The 13,275-nt window shown below is 28.7% G+C and overlaps 6 protein-coding genes across 6 annotated transcripts, besides 1 other annotated feature; 3 read left to right on the forward strand and 3 right to left on the reverse strand.

The window, feature by feature from the left end:
• Positions 1-310: 310 nt before the first annotated feature.
• On the forward strand, positions 311-548 carry TVAGG3_0245430 (uncharacterized protein; the record flags this gene model as incomplete). The annotated part of the gene is made up of 1 exon (XM_051227838.1): positions 311-548. A coding segment is annotated over one exon (238 nt), but the record flags the coding sequence as incomplete, so codon positions are not given.
• Positions 549-868: 320 nt separating this feature from the next.
• Positions 869-1,513: a mobile genetic element.
• A 97-nt stretch (positions 1,514-1,610) lies between these two features.
• TVAGG3_0245450 (uncharacterized protein) lies at positions 1,611-2,501 on the forward strand (the record flags this gene model as incomplete). The annotated part of the gene is made up of 1 exon (XM_051227839.1): positions 1,611-2,501. The coding sequence occupies one exon, from the start codon at positions 1,611-1,613 to the stop codon at positions 2,499-2,501; it is 891 nt and encodes a 296-aa protein (XP_051112825.1).
• Positions 2,502-2,517: 16 nt separating this feature from the next.
• On the reverse strand, positions 2,518-3,654 carry TVAGG3_0245460 (uncharacterized protein; the record flags this gene model as incomplete). The annotated part of the gene is made up of 1 exon (XM_051227840.1): positions 2,518-3,654. The coding sequence occupies one exon, from the start codon at positions 3,652-3,654 to the stop codon at positions 2,518-2,520; it is 1,137 nt and encodes a 378-aa protein (XP_051112826.1).
• A 2,507-nt stretch (positions 3,655-6,161) lies between these two features.
• On the reverse strand, positions 6,162-6,848 carry TVAGG3_0245470 (protein ubiquitination; the record flags this gene model as incomplete). The annotated part of the gene is made up of 1 exon (XM_001313484.1): positions 6,162-6,848. The coding sequence occupies one exon, from the start codon at positions 6,846-6,848 to the stop codon at positions 6,162-6,164; it is 687 nt and encodes a 228-aa protein (XP_001313485.1).
• A 1,244-nt stretch (positions 6,849-8,092) lies between these two features.
• Positions 8,093-10,979, forward strand: TVAGG3_0245480 (cilia- and flagella-associated protein 58-related family; the record flags this gene model as incomplete). Its single annotated transcript, XM_001313485.1, has 1 exon — positions 8,095-10,854. The coding sequence occupies one exon, from the start codon at positions 8,095-8,097 to the stop codon at positions 10,852-10,854; it is 2,760 nt and encodes a 919-aa protein (XP_001313486.1).
• A 393-nt stretch (positions 10,980-11,372) lies between these two features.
• On the reverse strand, positions 11,373-13,232 carry TVAGG3_0245490 (uncharacterized protein; the record flags this gene model as incomplete). Its single annotated transcript, XM_001313486.1, has 1 exon — positions 11,544-13,223. The coding sequence occupies one exon, from the start codon at positions 13,221-13,223 to the stop codon at positions 11,544-11,546; it is 1,680 nt and encodes a 559-aa protein (XP_001313487.1).
• Positions 13,233-13,275: the final 43 nt, after the last annotated feature.

Consider the following 13,275-nt stretch of genomic DNA (forward strand, 5'->3'; position numbering starts at 1 on the left):
ATACGGTTTAATTGAAGAATCAGTTAAAGCAATACCACGTTTATTCAGTAAGGAAGATCCATTCATGATTCCAGCTCAACATATTGACGTTCGTTCACTAAATGGAGGTTGCATCACTCCTGAAGGTATCAGTTCAGATTTCTCATACGCTCTTCATAATGTTACAGATGTTGTGTTAGCATTTCCGAAGAATGCAATGCAAAGAACAGTTTTAGAAAATCCAATGCTTCGAGGTCTTCAGGTCACTATAGATTCCAGAAACTTCCCCGATCAAGCGATGACCACAGTGGGTGACATATTCTTTACACGTATGCTTCAAGCTTCTGATTTAGATGGAGTGAATGAATGCACAGAAGAATACGAGGACTCATTAACTAGACCACTGAATGCAGATGATGGCACGCCATTAGCTAGAACATGGAAAGACCAAACTTCATTCTTATGCACTATTCCAGTTCAACGTGATGGAGCGGGTATATTCTTTGATGGATTAGAAACTTTCAACTCACAAGTTACAGTACAAGTGAAAGCTTATCCAATCATTCAGGGTGAAAATGACACTTACTGTTCAAAGGTGACAAATCCTCCTCAGGTTTGGTTTACTAGGACTACGTATTGGACATGGACACCGGACGAAGGTTTGAAATATCATCCAACAGGTACACCACCACAGTATAGAAGTTCATATGATGAAATATTGATGAATAGAAATGTTTAAAATTATAAATTTATTTTTGATTAAATGGATTTAAATTCATCCACCCCTTATGAAGAATTAGCGGGAGTATATAATACATACGTAGATGATATGATTAATGAAGCATTGAGTGATAATAGAAATGCTCTATCTAAGGAAAAATTAATGAAAATTCCATATTCTGAATGTTACTTAAATTCAATCACTGCAGCAATTGGTAAACAGAATAAAGGTAAAACATTAACGATATTAAAACAAATTATCATTATTGCTAACACTTCCCCCTATTCACATGTGTTAATTTATATCAACCGTTCAGGTTCACCTTCAGATGATACATTTGAATCTTTAAAGCATTTAATCAAAATTCCAATTATTTATTTATCACAAGAAGAAGCAGAAGATTATTTAAAAAACTTTTTAATGTATAAAGAATTATATAATACAATCAAGAAGCAGGGATTAGAGGATAAAATTATTGATAAACAAAGGGATGAATTATTTGAAACACTTTCTATTTCAAATTTTGATAGAGAATTTTTGCATTCACTCATTTTTCTAGATGATGCAGTGAAATCAAAACTAATAACTAATGAGAAATCATATTTTAATCAATTATTAACTCAATGCCGACACATTCAGTGTTCATTCTTCATGGCTGTTCAATACTTCAAAGCATTAAGCACAAACATTAAATCAAATCTATCAACACTTTTCATTTTCAGTGGGTTTAGTCGTCAACAGTTGAACGTTATGCTTTATCAAGTGAATTTACCAATGAGCATTAATGAACTTTACACACAATATCAGCAATTAGGTGAACATGGAAAAATAATAGTTGATTTAAATAAAGGAAGTGTTAAATTTGATTAACTTTTTATAAATAATTTTTATTTTTTATTTATAATTAAACATGACAGAAATTGCAAATCTTCTACAGGTTCCATTAAAACAAGGGACAAACAAAAAGGGTGCATATAATAGAACAATGAAAGTTCCAGACGGAATGAAAGAATTAGTCCACATTGTTGCCGGTCTTCAAAAGGATGTTAAACAAATGAGAAACGTTTTAACATTACCAGAAGCTCAAGCATATGCCAAACGTCATGGACCAAATTGGGAAGCACACGAAGCAGACATTACAGGTCCAAATGGAAAACCTGATGGAATAAATGAAGTCTTTGTTACTGATGGTCAAGGAAATATTAAAGTCATAAATGGTTATAAATTAACTATAACTGATTATCCTAAACGTAAAGCATATAATGAACATTATCCTATGAAATTTGATGAAAATGGAAAAGCTGTTAAACAATACATTGGAGAAGGTGAAAATGGTCCAATTAATTCATACCGTCATAATCCATATTCTTATTTCAATGACGAATTAAATGCTATTGAAGAGGGACCGGATGGATTACCACGATATGTTAATCAGTTTGATGGTCAATATGCAAATATTAGACCTGAAATTCCAGCTAAGAAATTCTTTAAAGTTGCTTTATTCGATCCAGTGTTCAATGAACAGAAAGAAGCAATGAAAGCAGAATTTAAACCAATTCAAGTGGCAAGAATTTCTTCATCTTCACTTTCAGAAGCGTTCAAGGAATTGATAAAGAAACCACTTTATTCTCAGCAAGGTTATAACTTTGATTTAATTAAAGAAAGTGATAGACGTAAATTAGAAAAATCAGATGGTTTTAAGAATGCATGTAATGAAATGATTAAAGATATTGTAAATGATAAAATAAGACTGGAAGTTTTTGTTCATTTATGTAAGAATAAAAAATTAAAAAATAAATAAAAATAAAGTTTATTTTTTAAAGCCCATAAAATGAATTAAGAACACATAAATTTTTATCATCTGCGACGTGACGAATACATTTTAATTTACTCAAGAATGCGTACCCGGATACATTAAATCTAATTCCTGTCTTATTTAATTTCACAACTTTGAAAAGGAATGTATGAATAGCTATAAAATGATGAGATGATGTTTTATGGGTTGCTTCCATTTTTTCTGAAATAAATGAATAAATATAATGCTTATACGTTTTCATATCTTTTATATTCTTAATAACGAATGGTATAGCCCTTTCAACTTCGTCTTCCTTCGGTGCTGTTCTTTCATATGAAACATTATTGGTATCTTCAATAATGAAACCACAATCGCATAAAATTTTATATGTACCAATTGTTTCTTTTGATATTTTATCTAACAAATCAAAAACTTTATCAACACCTGTACATTTATTTAAATAATAATTTGTGTAAATATCATGGTCTTCTTTCTTAATCGTATTTGTTGCATATGTTACATTTTTCAGTGCTTTTTTGAATTTTTCAGAATCAAGAGGAGGTGAAAGTAATATACATGGATAATCTCCATCGTCAATAAACTGAAGCTTATGTTTATGAATAAATTTTGTGCCTTCTTCTGAAAGTGTTTCGTCAATATCACCATCTAATAAATTTTTAGTAGATTCCAAAAAGTAATTTTTATATCTTTCCTCATGTGATTTTTGAACTTCTGATTCTGAAGCTGGGATATTCATTAAACCCTCTACTTCATTCTCAGCATTTCTCAATTCACTAATTCTTTCATCTATTTCATTTCTTAATTGTTCCAATTTCTCAATCTCATCGTTATAATATTCATCTTGTTTAATTTTTTCTTCAAAATATTCAGGAGGTGTTTCAAGGCTCTCTGAGCCCAGGTCCTCTGGACCATAAAGAGGAATATTCTCCTGTTTTTCAACTTTTTTGGGATATAAATATCTCATTATAGCCTTTTTAGTAATTGGTCCGTTATATTTAAATTCATTCAACAATCTGGAAAACTCTTTCACATTCTGCATATATGTTGGATAAGAACCGTCTCCAAAATTTTCTAAAATATTTTCTAATTCTGAATTAGTGAACTTTAAAGATTTCAATGAATTAGTTGTTATACTCATTTATCATTAAATAAAAAATAAATTTAACTTAGTTTTAATTTTACGTAAGAAGTCAATTTTTAAATCTTGATTTATTCAAAAACGTAAGAATAAAAACCGTAAGAATCATACATTTTTTACTTCATATGTTAAAAAAAATGATACAAAATCGTTCAATATTGTATGAATTCTTACGTTTACAAAAAAAGTCACACAACCCTTCAACATATACTACTTACAATAATGATAAATATGAAAAGAAAGAGAATGAAATAAAACAATTATAAATATGAAAAGAAATAGAATGCCATAAAACAACGATAAATATGAAAAGGAAGAGAATGCCATAAAACAAAGATAAATATGAAAAGAAAGAGAATGATATAAAACAATGATAAATATGAAAAGAAAGAGAATAGAATAAAACAATGGTAAATATGAAAAGAAATAGAATGCCATAAAGCAATTATAAATATGAAAAGAAAGAGAACTTCATAAAGCAACGACTAATTAGAAAAGAAATAGAATTTCATAAAATAATGATAAATATGAAAAGAAAGAGAATAGAATAAAACAACGATTAATATGAAAAAAAAAATAGAATGCCATAAAGCAATTATAAATATGAAAAGAAAGAGAATAGAATAAAACAATGATAAATATGAAAAGAAAGAGAATTTCATACAATAATGATAAATATGAAAAGAAAGAGAATTCTATAAAACAATGATAAATCTGAAAAGAGAAAGAATTATATAAAACAATGATATATATGTAACAAAAGAGAATTTTATAAAACAATGATATATATGAAAGGAAAGAGAATAAGTTTCATATTAACATCAGAACCATGTTCAATTAACAATTGGATAATTTCTATTGAATTTGCTTTGATTGCAATACTAAGAGGGCTTTCATTAATATTGAGAGAATTTCATAAAACATTGATAAGTATTCATAGAAAAAGAATTCTATAAAACAATGATAAATATGAAAAGAAAGAAAATTTCATAAAATAATGATTAATATAAAAAGAAAGAGAACCTCATAAAACAATGATTAATGTAAAAAGAAAGAGAACTCTATAAAACAACAATTGATATGAAAAGAAAGAGATTTGTATACAATAATGATAAATATGAAAAGAAAGAGAATGAAATAAAACAATTATAAATATGAAAAGAAATAGAATGCCATAAAATAATGATAAATATGAAAAGAAATAGAATGCCATAAAACAACGATAAATATGAAAAAAATTAGAACAATATAAAAGAATTATAAATATGACAAGAAAGAGAATAGTATAAATCAATGATAAATATGAAAAGAAAGAGAATTTCATACAATAATGATAAATATGAAAAGAAAGAGAATTCTATAAAACAATGATAAATCTGAAAAGAGAAAGAATTATATAAAACAATGATATATATGTAACAAAAGAGAATTTTATAAAACAATGATATATATGAAAGGAAAGAGAATAAGTTTCATATTAACATCAGAACCATGTTCAATTAACAATTGGATAATTTCTATTGAATTTGCTTTGATTGCAATACTAAGAGGGCTTTCATTAATATTGAGAGAATTTCATAAAGCATTGATAAATTTGAAAAAAAAAGAATTATATACAACAATGATAAATATGAAAAGAAAAAGAATTATATAAAGCAAAGATAAATATGAAAATAGGGATAATGTGATAAAACAATGATAAATGTGTTAAGAAATAAAATTTTATTAAACAATAATCAACATGAAAGGAAAAAGAATTATATAAAACAATGATTAATATGAAAAGAAAGAGAATTGTATTAAAAATTGTTAAATATGAAAATATAGATAGTGTAATAAAAAAGTGGTAAATATGAAAAGAAAGAGATTTCTATACAATAATGATAAATATGAAAAGAAAGAGAATTTCATACAATAATGATAAATATGAAAAGAAAGAGAATTCTATAAAACAATGATAAATCTGAAAAGAAAGAGAATTTCATACAATAATGATAAATATGAAAAGAAAGAGAATAGAATAAAACAACGATTAATATGAAAAAAAAATAGAATGCCATAAAGCAATTATAAATATGAAAAGAAAGAGAATAGAATAAAACAATGATAAATACGAAAGGAAATAGAATTCTAGAAAACAATGATAAATATGAAACGAAAGAGAATAAGTTTCATATTAACATCAGAACCATGCTCAGTTAAGAATTTGACGATTTCTATTGAATTCGCTTTGATCGCAATACTAAGAGGGCTTTCATTAATATTGAGAGAATTTCATAAAACATTGATAAGTATTCATAGAAAAAGAATTCTATAAAACAATGATAAATATGAAAAGAAAGAAAATTTCATAAAATAATGATTAATATAAAAAGAAAGAGAACCTCATAAAACAATGATTAATGTAAAAAGAAAGAGAACTCTATAAAACAACAATTGATATGAAAAGAAAGAGATTTGTATACAATAATGATAAATATGAAAAGAAAGAGAATGAAATAAAACAATTATAAATATGAAAAGAAATAGAATGCCATAAAACAACGATAAATATGAAAAGGAAGAGAATGCCATAAAACAATGATAATAATGAAAATAAAAAGATTATAAAGTTTGTTAATATCTTCTCCATTAGTAATTAAATAAGATGCAACATCAAAATTTCCGAAATGCATACATTCGGTTATTGAATTAGGAAATTGTCCTAAATTTGATTTAAGGTACTCAGCAATTTCATAGTTTCTATAATCCAATGCTGTATTAATCATGTCACCAAATGATTTACCTTCTTCTATCATTTGCATAAAAATGCTATTATTTCCGCCTTGAACAGCATATTTTTCGGAGTTATCTGTGTATTTAGCTCCTAAATTTTTCAAGTAATTGAAACACAATTCTGATCCGTATTTAATTGCGCAGTCAAGTGGTGTGATATCTTTAATTCTTTTATTAATATCAAGATTTGGGAATTGAGATTTAAGTTCATCAACTTTATCACATAAAATATAGTATAATGGAGATTCTATTGGATATTCAAATTCGGAGCATTTGCAATATAATAACATTGCTAATTTCTCATTTTCTGGTTTGATGATGCATGAGAATTCGTTTAATATCTTTTGGTAAAGTTCTGATAATAATTTAATATCTTTAACACGAATTTGTGAAATAACATCAATCAAATAAAGTGACATTTGGATAGATATTTTTTTGTTTGTAATGAATTCTATAATTTGCGAAGATACTTGTAAAATATTATTGGAATTGACACTCCAAATCATTTTTGATACTCGATTAGGGTATTCAAATACTTCAGTTGGCTTAATGCTACCAAAATCACATCCAATTTCATTTTTAGATTGCTCAGAGTTTAACATGCTTTCCAAAAGTTTTGGTTGTGTTTCTTTTTTGTGAAAAAAGTGACAATAATATTACATCATTTAAGGTATCACCGCCCTAGTTTACAGAAAAAAAATCCGTTATCTACCCCCTGAGTTTTTAGATTTTGATCAATGTATGTCATAATCGTTAGCCAAAGAATACAAGTATTTATTCTTAGGTTCCAAAATATTATTTATGATAGCTAATATACATAAATAGATGGATTTTGTATCATTGTTCCAAAGGATTAAAAAAAATTAAAAATAAGAAAAATTATGGATAATTATAAGTTAAATACAACTAACCTCCTAATGTCTCATGCATTTATATGGGTACCAAAGGTTTTTAGTTAAAATCGAGAAATGATTTTTGAAAATCTTAGCCTCATCTCCATTTTAATGGGTTGAATTATATTGTTATCAAAACATAAATATGATTGTATAAAAATATGCATATGGGTGGGGGACTGGGGAATAAAAAGTGACGCTTGATGATAGAATTTTGATACGGATTTTATTATTGATTAATCTACTCCCATTAATTAAAAACAAAAATAGTCCATTAAAAAGCATCTATAACAAAAACTTTAGGAAATTTAAATTTTCAATTCGCTGAAAACGCATGAAAACTCAATGAAAGTCAAATAAATATATTATAATATTTGAACTTTATTAATCAATTATTATTTTGACGCTTTACAAATATACTCTGACTCCATCAAACAAAGTTCCTCAATTTTTGTCCCCCAGCGTCCCCCAAGTGGGGGACGCAATATTCCCCCTGGGGGACAAAACGACATCCTTAAATCATTGTATGCATAAAACCATGGTGTTTCCTACCATTTGGAGAAAATTACAGATTATCAGATTAGCATGAGTTGAACAAAGTTTGGAGATTTATAGTGTGAAGATAAACATACAATAATTCTTTAGGCGCATATGATATGTAATATTATAATAAAAGCTAATGATTTGAGTGCGTTTCCATTACATTCGATGTGATTTTATTGAAAAATCGTTTTTTCTAGATTATGTCACTTTTTAAGGTGTACGTTTATTAATGAGTGACTTGAAGGCAACGCAGGATACATCAACGCATCCCGCAATAATAAGCCTCAAGCAACTGCTTGATCAAGGACAGATCAGCGAAGATGTTTATAAAAGATATGTTTTCCTTTTTAATAAGTTAAATTCTGCTTTCGTTCTTTCTTGCAATAATGAACAATCAATATACCGTAAAGCAAGTGAATACAACAAACAATTAAAAAATCAAAAGCTAACAATTTCGAGCTCTGCTGAAACGCAGCAAGATAATAGAATTCGAATGGGTGAATTAAGGCAATTAGTAACAAATATCCAAATAGAATTAGACTCTATTGAACAAAAGACTGTCGAAATTGTAAAGAATACTGATATGAAGAACCATGAAATTGAAAAATTAGAAGCGAAAATAGCAAAGCAGAAAGAAGAAACAGAATCTACCATGGATCCACTTTCAAAACAGTTAACACAAGAAATTGATGATCTTCAAAAGTCAATTACTCAACTTAGACAAAAAATACAATCATTAGTAAAAGAAAACAAAGATAACACCGAGAGATTTGAAAAAATGAAAGAAAGACTCGATGAAATACATCAAAAGAGAATAGAAGCGAATGCAAAACTTACAGAAGTTGGAATTTTTCCAACTTGTGTCAAAACGCAATCAAATGGAATTAATCAAGAACATTTAACTTTACTTGCTGAAGAAAAAACAGCTAACAATGAATACTCTACATTAAATGAAAAGCTTGAGCAAATTAATCAACAAATTGATGCTCAAAATCAAGAAATTGAGAATACCGAGAACAGTACAGTCAAAGAACATGATGAAGCTGTAGATATTAAGCTCCAAAATGAAGAAATACGATATAAAATGTCAACATTATCAGATAAAAGAAATCAACTCAAAATGGAAAGGCTTCACATTGATAAACTCATTCGTGAAGAAACATATGCGCAAGCACAGATCCAACAGCGTGTAGATGGCATCACTAAGAAAATTTTTGCGTCAGAAAAAAATTGTTTAGCACTTGAAGAATCTATTTCCAAGCTTAACACAGAAATGCAAGCAATGAAGTACTCTCTTAAGAAAATCAATGAAGAGAAAGGCTATGAATCCGAAAAAGCCGCAAAATTTGAAAATGATTTGAAAGAAGTCAACAAAAGAGTTCAAGAAATGTTGAGATCTCTTATAAAATCAGAGAATATCTCAAAACAACTCGCTCAAGAAATTGCCCAAGCAATCAGAGATGGAAATACAAATCAATTGAACTTGGAAAGGCTCACAAAAGAACAATATGATCTTAATACACAAGAATCTGAAACAGCTTTGATCAAAGATAGAAAAGCTCGTGAATATGCCCAAATGATTCGGAAAATTGCAGAAACTAAGCACAAAGCTCAAGAAAAACAACTTGATTTCCTTGATGTATGCAAGAAATCAGAACAACTTGCTATTAGACAACAAGATCTTGCATATTTATACGAAAATGTGAAAGTTGATAGAAATAGATTTATTTCTATCATCCAAACTTCATCACAACTCATCACAGAACTTAAAGAAAAGATAAAGATCATTGAAAATGAAGGAACAGTCCTTTCAAATGAATATAACAAAATTGTTATTGATTGTAAGAGGACTAAAGCTGATCTTGCAAATGCTGTTAAGAAACGTGAGCATACAATCGAAGATCTCAATGAAGCAACCAGGATTTTTAATGAATACGAGCAACAAATTGATTTCCAAGTTGCAGAAACAACAAGAATGGCAAAAATTTTGCAAAGTTTGGAACTTCAAATCATGAATCAACAGCAAAGATATGCTCTTAATGCTGATGATTGCATGGATAAGAGAAGATTACTCATTGATAAACAAGATGCATTATGTATTCTTGCAGAACAACTTGCAAAGAATGAAGAAATTCTTAAAGATGGAGAAAAAATGCTCAAAGAAAAAGATGAAGACATTAAAATGCTTAACTTGCAATTAAATGATTTCGCTAGAAGTGTTGAACTTGCATACAAGAAAGTTCCACAAATTCGTGAAGCAGATGAAAAAATCAAAGAACTCAAATGGGAGTTAGAAAATACCAAAAAATCCGTTAAAGAACTTGCAGTTAAACTTGAGAATCCATCAGAACAAGATAGAAAGAGACAGTATACAGGAACTGATATCTCTCTCAAAGAGCTTAAGAAGAAAATTGCAGCTTATGAAGACAGGAATTCAAAGAAAGAACAGCAGCTTTGGGAAGCACAAATTCTTCTCAGAGACATGCAAGACAAGAATCATAAAATGCAAGTGGAACTCAGAGGAAACGACAAAAACTCTAGAAACACTTACGCAAAGGCAGGAAAAGCGAAAAGCGACATGATGGCTCTCAGAAGAAAGAAGAAGGCAGTTATCAGCGAACTTGCAGTTGTTGAAGCACAAAAGATGGAGTTGAATGAAAAGACAAAGAATGTGAAAGAAGAATTAGTTGACAGTGCAAGAAGAGTTAAAGATGGAGAAGAATTTGATGAATACGCAGGCAAAATGATAAGAATGCATGAAAGAGATGAACAACTTTCTGCAAGAAGAAGAGCAGGAATACGCGATGATGATGACGAAGATAATGAATACGATGAAGATGCTCCAAAGGGAAGACAGAAATATGATGCTTATCCAACAGCAGATGGTTTGTCAAGACCTTATGGTGCATTTCCTGTATTTCAGCCAGAAAAGAAGCAAGGAAACTTGAGATTCTACAAGAGAGAAAAAGAACCTGATATTATTATTTGAATTTTTTGTTTTATTTTGTTTGTTTTTAGTAAATAGATATGTATATCCCAAAATTCTATGAATATGAACAGTAATGGATCACAATAACATAACCATCGTTCTTAGAATTATCGATTTAAAATTGCTGGGTATATTCTACTTTTACTAGTGTTAGTGTTGTATTTAAGCAATTTTATGATGAGAATCCGAAATTGCAGTGTATATCATAAACATGTAAAGTATTCATCATGCATCATTTTCATTCGTTACCAGTATATTAACTATTGGAGTTTATTAGCCTTCCTGATTTTAAACTTGAGAGCTCCCGAATAAAATTCATTATAAATGAATAACGATTTTTTTTAATCAGGAATTAGAGATCTCATTATTGTGCTGGATATATTCAATCTCAACCCTCTCACCTTCCAAATGTCAGCTATTATGAATAGAAATTGTTCTTATGGAAAATAACTTTCATATTCGAGGCAAATCAATAATGGGTAGTACTTTCTGAAAAGCTTAAGAAGAAACTTATCATATCAATAGACACATAAATTAGATCATATACTTTAAATGAAAGGAAATTTAACATCCTTTAATAATTTTATTGAAAAAAAAAAGATAATTCAATGTATTAAATGTAATACGCCAACATTTAGACTAATATTTTAAACAAGAAATGTTTCAAATGTGAAATAAAAAATTAAAAATTAAATTTTGATTGCAAAATATATTAGCATACGAACAACTACAAAGAGAACTATATATCCAGTAATTTTGCCTGCCATTGGAATGTATTTCTTGGTAACTTCCGGTTGAATTTCAGAAGATGCAAAATATTCTTCAAAAGAACCTCTTAAATGTGGAGGAAGGTCAGTCTCAACATAGTCTTCCATCTCTTCTTCATCTTTCTTTCTTTGTTTCTCTTCCCTTTCCTTTTGTTCCTTTTTTTTTTCTTTTTTATCGAAAATGTCCTCAATCAGAAGAATTCCCTTCATCATTGGAGGAGGAACTGGAGTCTTTATAGGATACATGTTCTTCTCAACGTATTTCTCAAGGAAAGGAAGATTATTTTTAGTTGAATTTCTGATTACAATATCTGTACCTTGGTTATCGAATATAATGCTTTCCTTGTAGATGATTTGTTGTGCTGCGACATCTTTTTGCCTGTATTGAATGTAATTATTTGTAAATTTGATGTTTCCGCCATAACCATAAAGAACTGAACCAGTATTATCCATGTATGTTGCTCTGTCGACATCTCCTATGCATGATGATGAACTTATTGAGTAGTTTCCGAAATAATTTCTTTCAAATGTTGTTTGTTTCATTTCAAACTTTCCATTATCAATGCATCTGATGATATAATTGGTAGGCTTATTATTTATGAACTTGGAATTCCATATATTCATTGTAGAACTGACACCTGAAACATTAAACACGGAATCTCCACTGTTATCAACAAATAATGATTTGTTTACTGATACTTTGCCTTTGGCTATTCGAATCATGCTCATGTCGTATCCGAAATTGTGAATAAAAAGAGATTCTGAAATTTCTGTTTCAGATAGTTCAACGTTTGAATAAATAATGGCGTCATAGAATTTATTGAATGTACAGTTATCTATAATCGCCTGGGACTTTCCGTTTTCCAAAGAAATTAAACCATAATGGCGAGATTCATCGTAAGTAGAGTTAAACAGCCTTATTCTGCTGCGATCTTGGGCTGAAATAAATGGAGAGAATTGTGTTGAGCATCTGAGAAAGTTTGAGTGAAGAATTGAAAATTTGGAATTAATACATAAAATAAATGGCTGATCATGGGTGTGGAATGCAAAGTTCTGTATCATATTTGTTTTATTGAAGGCAACAGATGATCTGAAGAACTTAAATAAAGAAGTGTAATTTATCGAAGTTTGCTGAACGTTTAGCTCATTAAAAACTACTGTACTATCCTTTACATAAAAGAATGAATCGAATGTTGATGCTTTGCAAGATTGAATCGAAATATTTGAAAATAATATATCTTTTGAATTTTCAATATTAAATATTGGTATAATAAAATTGGTAAATGTGAACCCATTTAATACAAACCCGTTGGATCTGGATATTGTTATTAATACTTTTACCAGAAGAGCTGTAATTCCGTTGATTATTGTGCAGCAACCATATAATTTGGATCCAGTTTTGGATACTTTTTCAACTAGAGCACGAAACTCATCTAATTGTGGTTTACTTGATAATTGTTTGTCACGAATAATAATTTCGGAATCCTGATCAAGAAATTTTTCGATCGATTTATAGTTGCATGGATTGTATGGATGGCAAAATCCATTTTTGGCTCCGTGAAACTTTACATAGTATTTCACAGAAAGCAGAAAAAGAAACATGAAAAAATTTGAAATCTACAAATAAGTAAAATAATATCAAACACAAGCATTA

The sequence above is a fragment of the Trichomonas vaginalis genome, chromosome IV (genome assembly GCF_026262505.1).
Source record: "Trichomonas vaginalis G3 chromosome IV, whole genome shotgun sequence".
Lineage (NCBI taxonomy): Eukaryota > Parabasalia > Trichomonadida > Trichomonadidae > Trichomonas > Trichomonas vaginalis.